This window comes from Triturus cristatus, chromosome 5_1 (assembly GCF_964204655.1).
Source record: "Triturus cristatus chromosome 5_1, aTriCri1.1, whole genome shotgun sequence".
NCBI lineage: Eukaryota > Metazoa > Chordata > Amphibia > Caudata > Salamandridae > Triturus > Triturus cristatus.
In genome coordinates, this window is record NC_140587.1 from 783,953,133 (window position 1) to 783,971,725 (window position 18,593).

An 18,593-nucleotide genomic window follows, 5' to 3' on the forward strand; every position below is an offset into this window, starting at 1 on the left:
CCTTCTAGGAATGGCAGCCTGTATTCTGCTTGTTCCTCACGGTCTCCTCCACATGCGCCCTCTCCAAGAAGCACTGTCTGCTCCATGGATTCCATCCGAAGGATCCTTCGATGTCATTCAAGTGACCCCTCAGATGGTCACTGCTCTGCAGTGGTGGACTCGTCCACGGAATCTTTCTCAAGGCCTGCCTTTCTTGCTCCAAGCTTCTCTACAGGTCATCACAACAGATGCTTCCCTAGAGGATTGGGGAGCTTTCCTCCAAGAACTCCGAATCAGCGGGAAGTGGTCTCCCGCTGAACTAAAGCTTCACATAAACCTCCTCGAGCTACGAGCTGTCTATCTGGCTCTCCTGGCGTTCCTTCCCAGGATCAAAGGTTCTCTAGTGCTCGTCCGGACGGACAATACTACGATGATGCACTACCTGAACAAGCAGGGAGGGACTCGTTCACTGACACTATCTCACGAATCTGGAACTGGTTACTTCATCACAACATTTCCCTTTGAGCGGAAAATGTTCCAGGAACAGACAACGTACTGGCCGATTCTCTAAGCAGGCAACAAACAACATGCCACGAATGGGAGTTGAACCAGCGGACTCTCGACCGCATATTCTCCCAATGGGGCACTCCTCTCCTGGACCTATTTGCTACCAAGCATAACGCCAAATGCCAAAACTTCGCAAGCTGGCATCCCCAACGGGGATCTCTAGGGAATGCATTTTCGATCGCATGGTTCAACGTCTTTGCGTACGCTTTTCCACCGATTTTCCCTGATTCCCAGGGTCCTCAGGAAAATTAAGACAGAACCCTGCACGCTAATCCTAATAGCTCCGGCGTGGCCGCATCAGCATTGGTTCACGGAGCTCCATCTTCTCTCTCTGGAACCGCCGATCTCTTTGAAACAGTTTGCCTCTCTCCTCACAATGAACCGGGAACAAGTCCTACATCCGGATCCAGCATCTCTCAAGTTATCGGCTTGGCTCCTGAGTTCCGAGAGTTTCATGGCCTAGACATTCCTCCAGACTGGTGGGTGGTTCTAGCTCGAGCTGACAGTACTAACAAGACATATTCCTTAAAATGGAAGAGGTTCTGCATCTGGTGTAAGTCAGCGAAAATACACCCTCTTTTGTCTTCCCCAGAACACATACTACCTTACCTTCTCCATCTGGCAACTTCAGGTCTTGCTCACGCCTCTATTAACGTCCATCTAGCAGCAATATCCTGTTTCAGAAGATCTTCTGCAGGCCCTTCTCTTTGGTCTACTAGGTTGATTAAACAATTTCTCAAAGGCCTATTCAGGACTTTTCCTGCAGTGAAGTCTCTGCCTGCCACTTGGCAGCTCAACCCAGTTCTTGCTCAGCTTATGAAACACCCTTTTGAGCCGATACACAGAGCTGATCTTAAATATCTTTCTTGGAAGACGGCACTCCTTCTAGATCTTACCTCTGCCAGGCGAGTAAGTGAGCTACATGCATTCTCAGTTCAAGACCCTTTTCTTCAGTTCAAACATGACCGGGTCATACTGCAGACTAATCCTAAGTTTGTGCCCAAAGTCCTGTCAGACTTTCACCTCAATTAACCTATAGTCTTACAAACCTTTTTCCAAATCCTCAAACGGCGACAGAAAGAGCTCTACACTCTCTAGACCTTAAACGCTGTATTAAATTCTACTTTGACAGGACAAAATCGTTCCGCAAATCCAACTAACTCTTTGTGGCTTACAGTCGACTTAGGAAAGGTCTTCCACTTACTAAACAAAGTATCTCTCGTTGGATCTCTGGAGCTATTACTTCCTGTCACCAGCAAGGGGTCCAACCCTTGCGTTCCACGGTTCGAGCCCATTCCACTAGTGCGATGTCTACTTCCATGGCACTCTTTGCAGGTGTCCCTATCAAAGATATTTGCAGAGCGGCAACATGGAAGACGCTGCATACATTTGCCAAGTATTACTGCTTGGATACGGAACTCATGAAGGATGCTGCAGTGGGACAGGCGGTGTTGCATTATCTATTTCGATAGAGGTGAGCCCTTTTCATCCCACCATCCTTTCTTTTGTACGCACATTTCTCTATTGTATTCCATAATGGTTTCTTTGATTGACCTTTGGTACTTTCTATGTTTCACATTGATATGTTATTATCTGGTGAATTTGTTATATGCTGTACCATCCGAAATGTGCTTATCATTGCTTACTACTCTGATACAGGCATGTGAATCTATGAAAGATACCCTAATACTGGAAAAGGAATGCGTTACTTACCTGTAACTGAAGTTATCCAGTATTGGTATCTTTCATAGATTCACATGCAACCCACCCACCTCCCCTGGAAGGGCTCTCCTAGTTCTGTGATACACCTTCTTGGCACTGTGCTTGCGAAAATCTGAGGGATTTGAGCTCCTTCCAGGAGGGTTCCAGAGGGTGGTGATAGCTGATTGGCTCTTTTCTAGGGTTTGGTCCTTTTTACAAAAGGACATGGAGATGTTACTAATGTGAGGCCCTTAGCCTATTACTAGATATGTCTAATGGGACATTACTTTATTTATGTACCGGGGACTCCCATTCCGACGACGGGGAATGATTCAGGCATGTACATCTATGACAGATACCAATACTGGATAACTGCAGTTACAGGTAAGTAATGCATTCCAAATCTGTCAGTCTGCGCTTACAAAATTGTTCAAATGTACCCTTTTTTGTAACGATTACTTTTGATTGCTGTGGCTTAAAGAAATTATATTTATATCTAATAAAAGTTGTGCTTTTCCCTCCTAGATATTGGCTCAAATAACTGTGGTTACTATGATCTACAAGCAGTGCTAACACATCAGGGAAGATCAAGTTCTTCTGGCCATTATCTATCGTGGGTTAAAAGAAATGAAGGTAATTAACATGGATTTTGATTATGGTCTGAAGGAGCAACCTTATTAAGCTTTTGCAACATTTTTTTTAATCTTGATCCTAATGAATTTAATTTACATTTAATCCAGTGTTTAGAATGTTCTGTTAATAACAGGACAAGTTAGATGTTTACACTACTAATAGTGTATTCAGCTGGAAAATACATTTTCTCTCTGAGCAGCAAAGGGGAGTAGGGATACGTTTTAGAAGCGCAAAAATCAAAGGATGCAGAGGGGTGAAGAATGCAATATAGCTATTGGTTAAAGAGAAACATTTGAAGTGGTTTAGAGGAGGTGTGGGACAGTGTGTGTGAATTTCATTATTTTAACAGAAGGCTCAGTAGATTTAAATAATTCCCTCAAGAAGCCTCCTTATGTCCCTACATACGTTTACACAGATAAACCTAATCACTAGATGAATGCATTTAAATGTGTGTGCCTTAAATACAGTTTAACCATGTTGGTGTCTGTATCATATATTGTGTAGCATGTTGGTAGTGGCTTTGATCACCTGACCTGAGAAACAAGTTGTTAACCTCTGCGTGTTCTTTCTGCAAAGTAGTCCAGCCGACGCCTTGGAGCCTGCATTATTTTTGAACATGCAGTCATGGCCCTGAAAGAACACCAGGTATAGATCAAGTGTTTTGCTCTAGAGACCTTTGTGATAACACCCTAGTGTCAATAGGTAAGGCTGCCTCATCCAACGCCTCCAGTTCTCTTGTTCACTCCTTTGTGTCAGGGCATCATGACGCCTATGAGTTTATTTTTTTTATTGCCGCCACGAACAAAAGGTTTTTAGGTATTAACCTCTTCGCTGCGGCGCAAATTCCGCCGCAGTGCTGGGCATTCCATTCCTGGGCATGGTCATGACGTCTCCCGGCCGTCGTCCGCACACTCCCATCGTGACTCATGACGGCCCGGAGACGTCATGAGCATGGAAGATGTTAATAATTGCTGCAAATAAATCCAAATAAAAATACATTACATTATTTATGATTACATAAAAATACATTGTTAAGCAGATGTATCTGATAGAGACATCTAGCTGCAGATTCCTTAACTTAGAATATCCCCAGGCGTCAGACTGGATCCGGAACATTCTTTGCAGCAGCACCTCTGCTCGCCACACTACCCCGCCCTGACGTCGTCCACGTACGTGATGTCAGCGAGGTCATATAAGTCCCTCCCGGCGCGCTGACGACAGTTTCCCTTCTTTTCCGCGTGCAACACGGATCCGGAGTAAGCGGTTCCTTTGGCCTATTTTCAGGCCCCTTTTGACACTTCGCGTCTGGAACAGTGTGCGATGCATTCGGGCTTTAAAACCTGTACCTCCTGTTCACGGCAAATGTCCGCAACGGACCCATATCTTATCTGTATGTGGTGTTTGGTCGAACACCACGACTCGACAGATTGCGACGCCTGCCAACAACTCAAACCGAAGTCTCAGGAGCACCGGATGAAGCTCCTTTCGGCTCAACTGTCGTCTCGTCGTCCGGCCTCTTCATCCGGCCTCTTCATCGCCGGCAGGCCCCTCTGGTTTACAGTCGCGGCATCGCTCGCCCTCTGGGGCCCGGAGACGTCGTTCACCCCTTCCGGGTAAGTCGCGTTGCATGTCGCCGAGGTCCACGATGTCACGCCTGTTGTCGGGGGCGCAAGTTCCCGGAACCCTCCGGACATGCGCCCCCGGGAGTCGCCCACCCCTATCCTCCCTACCAGGCACGGGGGCGACTCGGACCCAAATGGAGGCCTATGCCGCAGCTCTGCAGGCCTCCCTTGGGTCCACTCCTGTCCCTGGGGCGTCCTCTGGGCCTCTGCTACTTGCGGGGTCCCTGACCGACTTGCCGGTGGGTTCACCCCGACGCCAATTAAGCTCTTGCCCCCCAGGGACGAAGGAGATATGGTGTCGGCCGGGTGCGTCCCGGCTGGGTCCCCCTCTACTACCCATAGCACCCCTGCAGCGCCGCATAGTCCCGTGGGGCTCCCTGTGGCGTCGCAGGTGGCTGCTGGTGCTCAAAGCCACGCTTCGAGCACACCTCAGCCTTCTGGAGAGGCCGGAAACTCGCCTCCCCGGCTCTGACTCCACTTCCTACTCCGGAGTCGGAGCCTGTTGTGGTTGAGGCTGAGGCGGCACCGGGGCGGCGCCGGCGGCTGACCTCCCCGGCTCCGGCGCCATCCCCTTCTTCGGAAGCTGGGCTTATCGTGGTGGACGAGGAGTCGGATAGTCGGCTCGGTGCCGGATAGTCGGCTCGGTGCCGGATAGTCGGCTCGGTGCCGGATAGTCGGCTCGGTGCCGGATAGTCGGCTCGGTGCCGGATAGTCGGCTCGGTGCCGGATAGTCGGCTCGGTGCCGGATAGTCGGCTCGGTGCCGGATAGTCGGCTCGGTGCCGGATAGTCGGCTTGGTGCCGGATAGTCGGCTTGGTGCCGGATGGAGTCGGCTCGGTGCCGGGTGGAGTCGGCTCGGTGCCGGGTGGAGTCGGCTCGGTGCCGGGTGGAGTCGGCTCGGTGCCGGGTGGAGTCGAGTCGGCACCAGACGAGGCAGGGTCGGAACCGACTGGAGTCATTTTGGCGTCGCATCGGTGCCGGGTTCTAGACTCTTCTCCAGAAGCTTTTGCGGAGAGTTTGGCGTCGCCTTCACATTCGGCTACGTCGGATCTATCCTTGCCTGTGCCCCCTTTAGAATTTGTGGACCCAGCAGGATCCCTGCCTCCTCAGGAGTCCAATCAGGACCCCCATTCGTCAATGGGGCGTCCTTCTTTTTGCATTGGTTGCACCCTCAGTGTATTGGTAGGCTTACCTTACAATCCTCGCCTACAGATGAGTTGCTGTCCCCTCCTCGGAGGGTTACCCAGGCCGGTGCGGCGTTTCTTCGAGTAGTCTCTGTGAGAAAGTGCCATCTTACTTGCATGGTATGCCCCCACTTTTTGCTGCATTGCTGATGTACGTTGACTGAGAGTGTCCTGGGCTCCTGCCAATTAGGTGCCCAGGGCCTGTGTTCCTTCCCTAAAACTGCATTGAAGCCTAAACCCAATTGGCATCTCTGGCCACATGCCAGCCCCTGGTAAGTGGTACCATAGGTACCCAGTGCACTGTGACCAAAGAAGGCCCCTAAGGGCTGCAGCACTTATTGTGCCACCCTTAGAGGCCCTGTACCCTGACGCGCACACACTGCCTTTGCAGGCTGAGTGTCTTGGTGTAGAACAAAACAGAGTCGACATTGCACACATCCCTGTGTGCCATGCCCACAAACACACTGACCTGGCATACCTCAGTCGCCCCTCTAGCTGGCTGCACTATGCCAGTGGTGTGGGTACAGGTGCATGAGCCCTGTACCCCTACAGTACCCAGGTCCATTCCTGGGCACTGTAAGTGCAGTGCTGCCATTAAGAGTATATGGTGCTGGGAGGTCGTCATCACAAACTCCACAGCACCATGATGGCTACACTGAAGACTGAAGTTTGGTATCAAACTTCTCAGCACATTAAACCCACACAGATGCCAGTGTGGGATTTAATGTATGATGCACGACAGAGGGCATCTTAGAGATGCCCCCTGAACCTAACCAACAACCAGCGTCCTGACTGAGAGGCTGCCTAGGCTGCCACCCAACGCGGTACAAAAGGGGGTGGTGATGGACGGAGCATCAGAACCAATCAAACACTCACACCCAGTCAACAGATCTAGGTTTGATCCATCACCGTTCTTTAGCCCACTCTGCCACCCCAGTTCAGACATGGCCATATGCAAATCAGTCTGACCCTGTGCCTCATGGGAACAGTCCAGCCCGAACTGCCAAGCCATGCCTTCCCTGGACCGGAAACAAGCTTCCTAGGACCGGTTTCTGGTATTTCAGCCGTCTTCAGCCAGGCTTGCTTGAATCCAGTGGCAAAGTGAGCAAGGGACTCACGTCTGAGCATGTTGCTGGACCCCTGGGTAGAGAGCCATCTGCTCACGTTGGTCTGCAACAATGCACATCCTGGGCGAGGTGCTAGGTCTCCTCCCCCAGGATGGGCAGGGGAAGCTTCAAAGGCATGCCGCCTTTGTGAGCTTCTCCAGGCCACTTGCTGTACTAAGCAACTGGCCCCCACCGGTTCTGACCCCCACTCTGGCGGAAAAACCAAAGTGAGGAAAGGGGGTGTGCCAGCCTCTGCCAACCCCACCCCTCAGGTGGGGGAGGCGAGGTGAAGCACAACTCCGGGTTCTCGCCATCTTTAGGATGGGGAGCCATACCCAATCAGGAATAGGCTCCTGCCCCCCTCCCACTGGAGAGTGGCAGGCTAGGGGGTGTACCCATCCCAGGGAAGGGACCCATAGGTCTCTGACCTTCACCTACCTGTAACACCCCTAAATTTAGTATTTAGGAGCTCCCTGAACCTTCCTTCCTTAGATCCCGAATCCGAAACAAGAAAGAAGAAGAAAGAAGACCTGCCGTGCAGCTGCTAACAAGAGGACGACACCTACTGACTTGGCCCCAGCCCTACAGGCCTGTCGTCGACCCTCGAACTTGCTCCTGCTAAATCCCGGCGACTCCAGTGGTCAGCAACCTCGAAAACCCCGGAGGACCCGATTGTCTTGCTCATCTACCAAGACTGGGACTCCCACGAGCAGTGGTCCTGCTCAACAACCAGCAACAACCCCTGGTGCCAGCCAGGAACCGCGAATCCAGCACACTCTGCAACCGCCGAGCCCTGAGTGGACAAAGACCACGAGGACGTCCCCCCGGCGACTGTGACCCAGAATCCAGCACTTAAGGACCCTCCTCGACGCTCCTGACGATGCCTGCAGCCTCATAGCCAGGGACCCCTCCAACCGCGACCAGCAGAGGGTAAGATTTCCCGACGCGAAAAGACACCCCGGCACCCTGCGGCCCCCTGTGCCCAGCTCCTGGGTGCCTACCTAACCTACAGCTTCCCAACTTACCTCTCAAAGTGGTGGTCACACCTGAAGAATCTCCGTCCCTGAGCTTGCAACCTTTGTTCATCTTGCAGCTTCTCCATTGAAATACATCGAGCGCCCGACGGCTCAAAAGCACCCTGCACCCAGCCGCCCGAGTGCCCCTGGAAGTGCAACATCTATCCTATCTTACTTCTCCACTTGCCCTGTGTGAGTGACCAGGAGCCCAGCTCCCAGAGACGCGTGGCCTGCCTGCTAGCAGCCACCAACCAAAGGCCCCCTGCCCTCCATAGGCTAACATTGGGCCTAACTCTCTCTGCACCCGGCTGCCCCTGAGCCGCTGAGGGTGTAACAACTGTACCTACCTGACCCTGGGAGACCCCTGAGTCTATGCCCAGAACCTTAACTCTGCCAGTCGAGTACTTACCTGAAAGCCGATAACCTACATTTTCTCCATAGGGTAACATTGACTGGAACCAGGACTGGTTTCACTTGGAAATTCTTCGAAGTGTCGAGTTTTGAAACATACAAATATTCCTTAAAAATCGCCTGTGTAACAAAAACGATGTCTTTCAACTGTTTACAGGAAATGCACCAGGGCTGAATCCAGGATCCAACCCTGAGTAAGAAAATCACACGCAAATTAATTTAAATTGCATTTACTTGAAAATTCCCATTGAGCTCAATGTTATAATTGTGTTTGAATTGTGTTGCCTATTGCAACAACTGTAACGATTGCATTTAAAAGTATATTGCTTATTGAAAGTATACAACTACAGCATTTAATTCTGAGAAAGTATTTTGATACCTACTTGTGGTTCTAAAATAAAACTACTATGTATATATTTTTATATACAAAACAATTGGCCTAGAGTTCAGTTCTTGAGTGTGTGGGACCATTTGCTGACTGAGTGTGTACAACAAATGCTTTACACTGTCCTCTGATACTGCCTTACTGCTCGACCAAGCTACCACTTTAGAGAGTAAGGTTATATCTAACTTTAGCCTCTACCAAACCTCTGGGGACTGTGGACTCTGTGCACACTGAACCTTACTTTGGTGCAGTATATACAGAGCCACTTTCTTACAGTCTCCTTGGCCACATATGTTCTACTCGTGCAACCCCCTTCGGTCCCTTTGCCTGTGGACCCTCTACTTGATGTCCTTCACCATGGGTCAGGGAATGTGGAGCCGCTTCTACCATTTGAAGCTTCTCTTTATGACGCCCTTTTGGGCACATGGGTTCGGCCGGCTACTGGTGATCTGGTGGCTCGTTCTGTTTTGCACCGCCACCATCCAGCTCCACATGATCCAGTTTGCTTATTTGTTCACCCAGACGTGCAGGGGTTCGTTTTGCAAACTGCCTTCCCTTCCTTGCCTCATTTAGTGCTTCCTCCCTCCAGGGAGTCTAGATGGCTTGAGTCGTAGGGTCGTAATATCTTCGCCTCCACTAGTGCTGCCCTTCGTTCACTAAATACAGTGTGTGTCTTGGCTCGTGCTACCTCTGTATTGTGGGACTCTGTAGTCTCTTTTTTCGTGCGCCTCTGAAGGTGCTTCTGTTGACCTCCTTTATCTTCTTCGTGATGGCCGTGACCTTGCTGAATTCGCGTTCCGCTCGGCCTCGGATACTGCCAATTCCTTGGGCCAAGCTATGACTGGTTCGGTTGCCTAGAGGCGCCATGCTTGGTTGCGTGATAGCATCTTCGCGGAGGATAACCGGGAGCGACTTGTTGATCTACCCTTTGATGGGGTTTTATTGTTTGATGCCTACTCCGAATCAGCTGTTCGGCGTCACCTTGTGGGCTTTCGCCCTCCGCCTTAAACCTCTATTTCCCGGGTTTTCTTTTCACTTATTCTAAGGTGCTTACCCTTTCATTTAGCATCCTTTTGATGCCTTATGCGCTTAGACCTGGCAATAAGCCTACTGTGGCAGTGTTCCACTACTTGTTGTGTCTGGCCTCTGACTGTGGTTTGCCCTAAGAGGTGTTCCCCATTGTTTGGGGTGTCTATACTCCAAGTGGGGTACTTGTATGCTATTATATAGCTCTGCTTTATGTTCTGTGGACCTAGAGATCCTTTGGACTCTATGCGTCCCCTGGTGCTCTCATCTTGCCGTTGTACAGTGCTCGATATTGTGACTTGGCCCAATCGTCTATACGTCATGGGTCGTCTTGCTTATATACGTTGTTTTCCTCCTTGGGAGATTTTCATAATGTTTTTCAAACTTAGAATTCGACTACCACCTGCCATTAATGCACTAGGCGTGCTCGTATGCCACCCATGTTGCATGGTCGTGGCTCGTTTACCCTTCTTTGCTATGTATACATCTGTATATACGTATGTGTGTGTGTATATGCATGTTACCTTGGGTACTCTTCTGCCGACATCTCCGCCTCTCTTTGCTGCTACGAGGCCTGGTCCTATAGCTCCATGAATCGGGGAGCTTTTTCGGGCTGCACGCAAGATTGACCTAGGTCTACCCTGCAGGGTGTCTTTCAGTACACTTAGGTGCACTTCGTTGCTTTTCCTACATCTTCAGCAATAGGGTCCCTTTTTGCGTCCCACTACCTGGGGTGGTTCCCCGGCTTTACACTGCACCCTTCCTGGTGTGCAGATACTAAACTATCTCTTTCTGGACGAGGGTTAATTTTTACTCCCAGTCGGAGGATGTCGTCTACAATTCTGAGATTCTTTCCTACGTTTCCACGTCTATTGATGCTCTGGTGCCTTTGCTGCCACTTCCTTCGGATGTGCACTTTTCATTAGGTATCACCCTTTCCTGTGTCCGCTGTGCCTATGGAACAGCTCTTCTGATGTCAGTCGGACTAGGGTCTGCACCCTACCACTGTATTCCATGAGTTGGTTCTCGCCTTCATCTTCAAGCGGCCTGGTTGGGCAGTCCTATGCCCCTTTTTAGGTCTCACCTGAACCAGCGCATGCGCTGGTCTGGCAAGACTTATTGAGAGGGCTCCAAAAAGTGCTACCAGGCCAGCCTAGAGCTACAGTGCATTTGCGCGGGCGCGATTACTTTCACTTTCACGGCTGCTTTGATATTTGATCTCGATCACTTTCACGGCTGCTTGGCATAGCCAATAGGTCTCGCTTTTGGGGCCTTATAAGTATTTAGTTATGCAACTGTTGCATGGCTAAACACTTATAAGGTCCCAAAGGCGAGACCTATTGGCTATGCCAATGCTGGTTTAAATATGCCACCTTGTTGTCTCTGTCGGCTCTGTGCATGTTTCAGTGGTGGCCCACATCAGCGTGCTTCGGATTGTTCCTGCTCGCCCCTGTCCCTCCTTTGGTGCCTGGGTGTGCACTTGGCGTGTTTCTTGTTCCCGCCTGTCCTTCTAGGACCTTGTTCAGTCTCTACCTCTTGCCCTTCGGTTCCTGGCTGTGACTTTGCCGGCCTTCCATCCATGGGCTAGCCTTGTAGGCTCTGGTATGGTTGCATCTTTGTTTTTCCCCAACCTTTGGTTGGTGTTCACAAAGTGCGTCATTATGCTGAGAGTGGTCCTTCTTCCTCCTTTGTTCTGGACTCTCTCTCTCTGCTATATAGCTGTATAGCTGGTGCCGTTTCCACATCTCATACTTGTACAAGTGTGATGTGGCACCATTATGGCATTTTTATTGTGACTCCTTGCCTCCCGTTATCTTTTGCTCTTCTGAGCTAAATGGGTTGCTGTCTGGTGGTCCTGCCACAGCCTTCCCCATCGTCCGTCACTCTGTTGCCTGATCTGTGCTTGTGCACTTCCTGTTGTTCTGTTGCAGACCCACCAACCCCCTGGGGTATGGCTATGGTATCTATTCTAAGTTAAGGAATCTGCGGCTAGATGTCTCTATCAGATGTACGAGTTACTTACCTTCGGTAACGATGTATCTGGTAGAGCCGTTGTCCAGCTGCAGATTCCTTCACGCCCACCCATCCTCACTGCTCTGCGAGAACCTTGCTAGGTGGGCTTCTCCTCTTGCCTACTTTCAGTTGCCATTGGTTTTCTTTCAAGGGTGCTCACATGGTTGCGCCTCTTTTGAAATTACCATATGCGGCTGACTCCCTCCAAGGGGCTTCTTCCTGTAGATGGTGCCTTTTCATTCACTGTCATCAGAAGATTCTTCTTTTTCTTCTCCTGCTGTCTACCCCATTTGCTAGAGGCTCTTGTCTCCTATATGGTCGTCTTTTTTGACGATTTCTTCAGCTCTGTTTCACACTTTCATTGTTGTAAGGGGAGATACCTTCTTGAAGTACATTGCTGTTCTTTCTGTAAGGAAGATACCTTCTCAAAGTACATCGATGTTATTTCTGCGCTACGTTCTTGTTGGACGGCACAGTTCTACATGGCAATAGCAGTCACAGTTCTACATGGTAATAACAGTCTATCACTTTGTCAGTTGAGATATTCTTCCCTTGTTGCTCACACTTTGGGAAGGGTCTACGCTTAGCTATACATATATATGTAGACTGTGTCTGATGCTGTCTTTTGTGATGGTGTTTTGCACCATCCGCCTTATTTATTTTGCGGATTTTTTCATCCTTCGCACACTGTTCCCATACTTTCACAGTTTTTTGTTGGTGGCTCTGCGTTGTGCCGCGGAAAAGTTTCTCCGAAGAAAACTGTCATCGGCGCGCCGGGAGGGACTTATATGACTTCACTGATATCACGTACGTGGACGACGTCGGGGCGAGGTAGTGTGGCGCCGTCTCCCAGCGCGCAGAGGTGCTGCTGCAAAGAATTGTCCGCATCCAGTCTGACGCCTGGGGATAATCTAAGTTAAGGAATCTGCGGCTAGACAACGTCTCTACCAGATGCATAGTTACTGGAGGTAAGGAACTCATAAGTTTAACCTGACTGCAGGCATCTTAATCTCCCAATGCCAAATCAGAAAAGAATGGGAGTGGCCTGACTGTGATGTTGTTTTTGTGTGATTTGAAGGACCAGAAACATGGAATAGGAGACAAGATTTAATTGACGCTGCCACCCTCCCCAGACTTTTTGCATGTTTAGTGGTACAACCCTTAGCTTTGTATACTGACTACTCAGCCACTGCACAAATGTCGATGTCTATCTACCTTTCCACAAAAGGTGGGGCAGTGGGATCTCTCCAGTATTTCACTATATCACTCGTCACGAGTACTATACCCATAAATAGAAATCATCTCTTAGCCCATTCTCATCAGCCATGATCCCAAGCAGAGCAACTCTGGTCAGCTGCCAGTGTCCTCCCACTAACTTCTGCAAGGGCATTGTATATTCTCAACCAATACACCTGGATCACTGGGCATTCCCACTCTACGTGGAGAAAGTACCCGTACACGAGTGACATCAGACAGAGGTCATCTTTACCTTTGTCACATTTTAAACAGCCAAGATGGTGTGTGATATATTCTATAAAAATACTTAGTGAGTTAGACTGGCAAGTTCCCATGATCTTATTGATTCATTGCAGGGGAACAAAGATTGTTTTTCCTGAACGTTGCTCAATAGTTGAAATAGGGGTAGGACATGAAAAGGCTAAGTCTTTGGTTTTGTTAAAGGAAGCATTCTCGGCTTAAGTAGCTTCTAGGAGAATAGGGAGCTATCCTTGAGTATAGTGGATCTGGATTAGGTTGATTTGTTGAACCCTAAAAAATGTTGAGTTCAGACTGTCATGATGTTTTATCTGTAATAGGAGCAGTATAGACGTTCCAGTGAAGGTGCACAAGATGTTTCCCATCTTGAGAGTGAAGGTAGGTCTATTAGATGAGATGTATCGTTTTTAGGGCCTTGGCTACCCCCACTAATGGGTGCTGCCAACATTGGAGAAGCACAAGAGTAGGGCAAGGTCTTGCATATGTGTCAGTTTTATATATATATATATATCTATTCACTGAAAAAACCATAGGTTTCAGGGGTGTTATAGTTAGCTGGACTTTTCACTTGTACAAAACCATTGAAATTCCCCCGTTATAGTTAGTTCAGCTAACTACAACTCACGCGCCCGCAATGCACTGCTGATGACGTCACATATTACATCACTCATGACATGGTCAGTGACATCACTCATGACATCACTCATGACATCACTGATGACATCTCAAATGACATCACTGATGACATCATCCAGTGAATGTCTGTTTTTCTGAAAATTAAATGTTTTATATATGTATATCTCAAGGTCGATGGAAGAATAAATGGGTATATAAGTGAATAAATGGGTATACAAGTGTCTAAATGGATGATTTGTTTTTGAAAAATTGATTGTGTAACTGACTGATTAAGTGTATCATAGTGAATACATGGCTTAATGAGTAATGTTTAAATATGTAAATATCTGTATCAGTCTCTCACTTTGTGTATAAGTGGCTGCATGGGTTGGTGAGTAGCTACATGGGTGTCTATATAGGTTATTAGTTGTTTTTTTGAGTATCAGTCTGAGTGTCTGCATGGTTCGGTGGGGGGTATTACGTAGTGCATAGGTGCATGAATGAGTGACTCACTGTTTGTATGTGTTGAAGACAGCATGTGTGCAGGACTGTATGGGTGGATGAGTGTGTGTATGGGTGTGTCAGTAAGTGAATGACTGTCTCAATAGTCTCTTTATGAGTAACTACATATGTTTTAAACTAGTATATGTGACTATTGGTGTATATATGTGAGTATATGTGAGAGTGAGAGATTGAAAGAGTTCCTGTATGAATAAGTATGTGTTTCTATAAGTGATTGTTTAAAAGACTAAGTATGTGTAAGTTTCCGTAGAAGTAAGTGTGGTGGTGTGTGTATAACTGTATATGCAAGTAAATGTATGTTTGATTCTTTATTAGCATGAGTGACTGTGTGTGAGTAACTCTATGGATGAGTGGCATTGTGTAACAGGATGTATAGGTGTATGAGTACATATGATGAGTGAGTACATGTATGAGTGACTGTATAGGACTGTTGGTGAATGAGTGGATGTGTATGTGGATCTTAGAATTACTGAAGAGGTTGTTGTAACTGGTGTTGGTATGTCCATTGTTTTGAAAATTTTAGTCTCTGTTTTTGAATGTGTGTATCAAAGGTTATATTAGGGTGAGAGGAGGTCTGCCACTCTATCACAAGGATGATGTCATCAGTGATGTCATTTGAGATGTCATCAGTGATGTCATGAGTGATGTCACTGACCATGTCATGAGTGATGTAATATGTGACGTCATCAGCAGTGCATTGCGGGCGCGCGAGTTATAGTTAGCTGAACTAACTATAACGGGGGAATTTCAATGGTTTTGTACAAGTGAAAAGTCCAGCTAACTATAACACCCCTGAAACCTATGGTTTTTTCAGTGAATTTCTGAGGTTTTTTAAATGCTAATTCCTAACTATAACGTGCCTGAAACCTATGGTTTTTTTCTGTGAATTTCAAAGGTTTTTTAAATGCTAATTTCTAACTATGCCTACAGAGATAGGACATGTGAAGAAAGAAGAAAAAATGCACAGAAAGAAACAAAAGAAGTGCAGAAAGAAGCAACCGAATTCCTCAAATACGAAGATAAGTGCAGGAAGAAGGATAACGTGCAGAAAGAACAAAAAGAAGAGCAGAAAGAAGCCTTGTTGCAAAATCATCCTGTACCCTCAACTTTTTCAGACGGATACTGGTGGTAACTGAGTCTGACTAACCAGTCCTAGAGCCAGTGCTATGTTAAAAGACACTTAGAATACAGTGAAAACACCTACATACACTAGGGAACATTATGCGTTGGGGTCCCCCTGTGATTAGCATGACCTCCTCTGTAAGCCCCTAGTATATAATGGGGCATGGGGATTAAAACTACCTCTTAAAACAGGCTACAGGGCGTTTTTGCACACGTTAACTCAGGCCCCATCCCCTCCCTTCACCACTGTGTAAACACGCCCTGTGTCCGTTTTTAGTTGGGAGATTAAGTTCATTTGAATCCTGAGGGTCCCTAGGGTCCAACTAGCCCACTAGGTACCTCCAGTAAGTGCCACAGAGCTGCGTTGCAGAGAGGTGTAAAAAGTTGCACGGCCTGGACCACCTCTCTGCAATGCAGCTCAGTGGCGCTTACTGGAAGCACTTGGTGGCTAGTTAGCCCCCAGGGGCCCTCAGTATTGAAGGGAAATTATATCCCCAATTTAAAACGTGCCATAGTGCGTGTTTGCACACGTCACCTCATGCCCCGTCCCCTCCCTTCACCACTGTGTAAACGCGCCCTGTGGCTGTTCTAAGTTGAGAGATTAAGTCCCCTTGAATCCTAAGGGTCCCTAGGGTCAAACTAGACCACTAGGTACCTCCAGTAAGCGCCACAGAGCTGCGTTGCAGAGAGGTGTAAAAAGGGGCTTGGCCTCAGAACACCTGTCTGCAGCGCAGCTCCCTGGCGCATACTGGAGATGCCTGTTGGGGGCGCGTTTGCAGAGTGCTGCACGGAGGGGGCATGGCCTCCGGCACGATGCTAGTCTTTTATTTATTTTAATTTTTTAAGAAGGGGGGCTGTGTGGTTCCCCTTCTTATTCTAATTTATTGGCCCTGATGACCCCATCCCCCAGGGCCTGTCTCCTAATTATATTTTTTTGACCCCAATCCCCAGGGCCGGCCACTGTTTTTTATTATTTTTTAAAAATATATATTTATAGACACACCTAGGACATGCTGGACAAACCGTACGTACCTATCAGCTCTGACATGTCTGATGCTCTACCGTGCCTAATCCCGATAGACACCCTTGTCGTTTATTTATACAAACATGGGTAGCTATTGACGGGCACATTTAATACACATGCACACCAAGCCATTCAAAGGGGATTCGACAAATTCGACAAACTATGCAAGAAACCCCCCTCACGGTTAATAAAACACACATCCACTGCCGGATGTGTAATACTTTTTATTTTACTCTCTGGAAAGGGGACGAACATCACTTGAGAGTCACAGCGCGCTCCTGACAGGGCCCAATGCTGTGTTACACCCATCATTGCCTGCCGAGTGCCACACACCTCTGTGTTGTATTCCACTAGCTAGTGCATATGCTTTGACACTCTCTAGCCCATGTGCACTGTAACACCACCCCGTGAATATGTCATGCCACACTTGTCTTCGCACGGGTTATATTGCCCCATCTAACGTGCCTTCCTCGATGCCTATGTCATAACGCACAGTGCTATGCCATACATATGTTATGTTATTTTAATTTATTCAGCGCACAGCTACTTGGAAGTGTCCCGGCGCTATAGACTGCTGGGGAACCCGTCCTGGCTATCCCTGTGAGATGGTCTCTTTCTGGGTATCTCCAAGGTGAAACCAGGCATCCCCGGCGTCTGTGGGGGGCCGTTGTAGAGATGAGGCAAGCTTAATGCCCAGAGTTGCCGAGTGTGTTCCTGGTTAGAGTAGGTACCGAGGTGAGAATTACCAAGTCTGTTTTGACCCTGGTCCACGACCCTGCCGCGTTGGGAATTGAACCCTGGTCCCTGGCCGATTCTCCGCTTACAGATCTGCCGCCTCTAACCAGTGAGCCACACCTCTCCGCATATTACAATCTGGGATCCATATCTTTGTCACAGTGCATATGCAACGTTACACTCCCTAGCACATATTTTATATTACAACTTTAGAGACTAGTTAGGTTACACAACACTGCCCTGTGCATATTACACTCCAAGGCGCATATCGCATATCACGCGCTAGTGCCTGTGCTATCTCGCGCTCTCCAATGAATCTGCCATTGCGCACAATGTATTGCATATTATATTTCACGCCCGGTTCATCTTATATCACACTTTTTGGTGCATAGTTTATACCATACACTATATCTAGTTTTCATTTTCAATCGTGCTCTCAGGACTATGTTCTATATAACACTGTGTTCACCTACCCTTTTCACGGGCATTACATTTGGCGATAGGGGGTGGAGGGTCAGGGGGTGTTTCTGCCAAGTGAGCCCGGAGTCACAGTCACAAACGTCCTCTTCTTCCTGAATAAAAGTGAGATTATGCTGCATACTTGTTCATATTTTAAGTAGTTCGCACAGACACACGTTTTAAAAACAATAAAGTTCCTAATACCCGCCTTCTCTGAACAGTTAGCTTGCTGCCCCACCCCCCTCCTCCCTATCCTCTGTTGTGTGAATCCATGGACTAGCCTCCCCCTTCCTGCCATGCATGGTCTGATGTGCTGCCACTGCCCTCAATTTAGTATGATGGACCAGTCCACTCCTCCTGCCCTCCATTGCCCAATTCTATGCCCCATCATTGACCTCCTGCTTAAACTCTGTGCTTAGCTTGCTGCCCCTATTCTCCTTCCCCCTGCCCTCCGATGTCTTTGTGCATGCCCCTGCTCCATCCTTTTTGCCCACCATGTTCCATGGACCTGCCACTCCTATCTACTGAGTGTTCTGTTGAGCTGCCACTCCCCTCCCACCTGCCTAGCATTGTCAGATGACTGTAACCTGTCCCTGCCACCTCCACCCTGCCTGTCCACATGCCATGTCCCTATCCTCTTCCTCCTGTCCTACATGGTCCATTGTACTGCCACACCCTTCTGCCCTCCCTGGTCTGTTGTGCTGCAACTGCTCCTCCTGCCTGCCCCGTGTGGTCTGTTGTGAGGCCCCTTCCCCTGAACTTTCTTGTCTGTGTACAGGTCCTGACCCTCCCTTCTATCCTCCATCGTCCTTTGTGCATGCCCCTGCACCCTCCTTCTTGCCCATCATAGCCATTGTGCTGCCACTAACCCTCCCACTTGCCATGCATGGTCTTCTGTGCTGCTATGGCCCCTCCCACCTTCCCTGTGTGGTCAGCTAGCTGCCCCTGACCCCTCCCACCTTCCCTCCATGGTCTGTGTG

At 48.5% G+C, this 18,593-nt stretch overlaps 1 protein-coding gene across 1 annotated transcript in view; it reads left to right on the plus strand.

Annotated features, from left to right (window-relative positions):
* Positions 1-18,593, plus strand: part of USP14 (ubiquitin specific peptidase 14) — a 301,022-nt gene that overhangs the window by 256,815 nt on the left and 25,614 nt on the right. Inside the window, exon 15 of the mRNA XM_085605800.1 lies at positions 2,773-2,880. Coding sequence (XP_085461926.1) covers positions 2,773-2,880 — 108 coding nt within the window. The remainder of the gene's footprint in view (positions 1-2,772; positions 2,881-18,593) is intronic.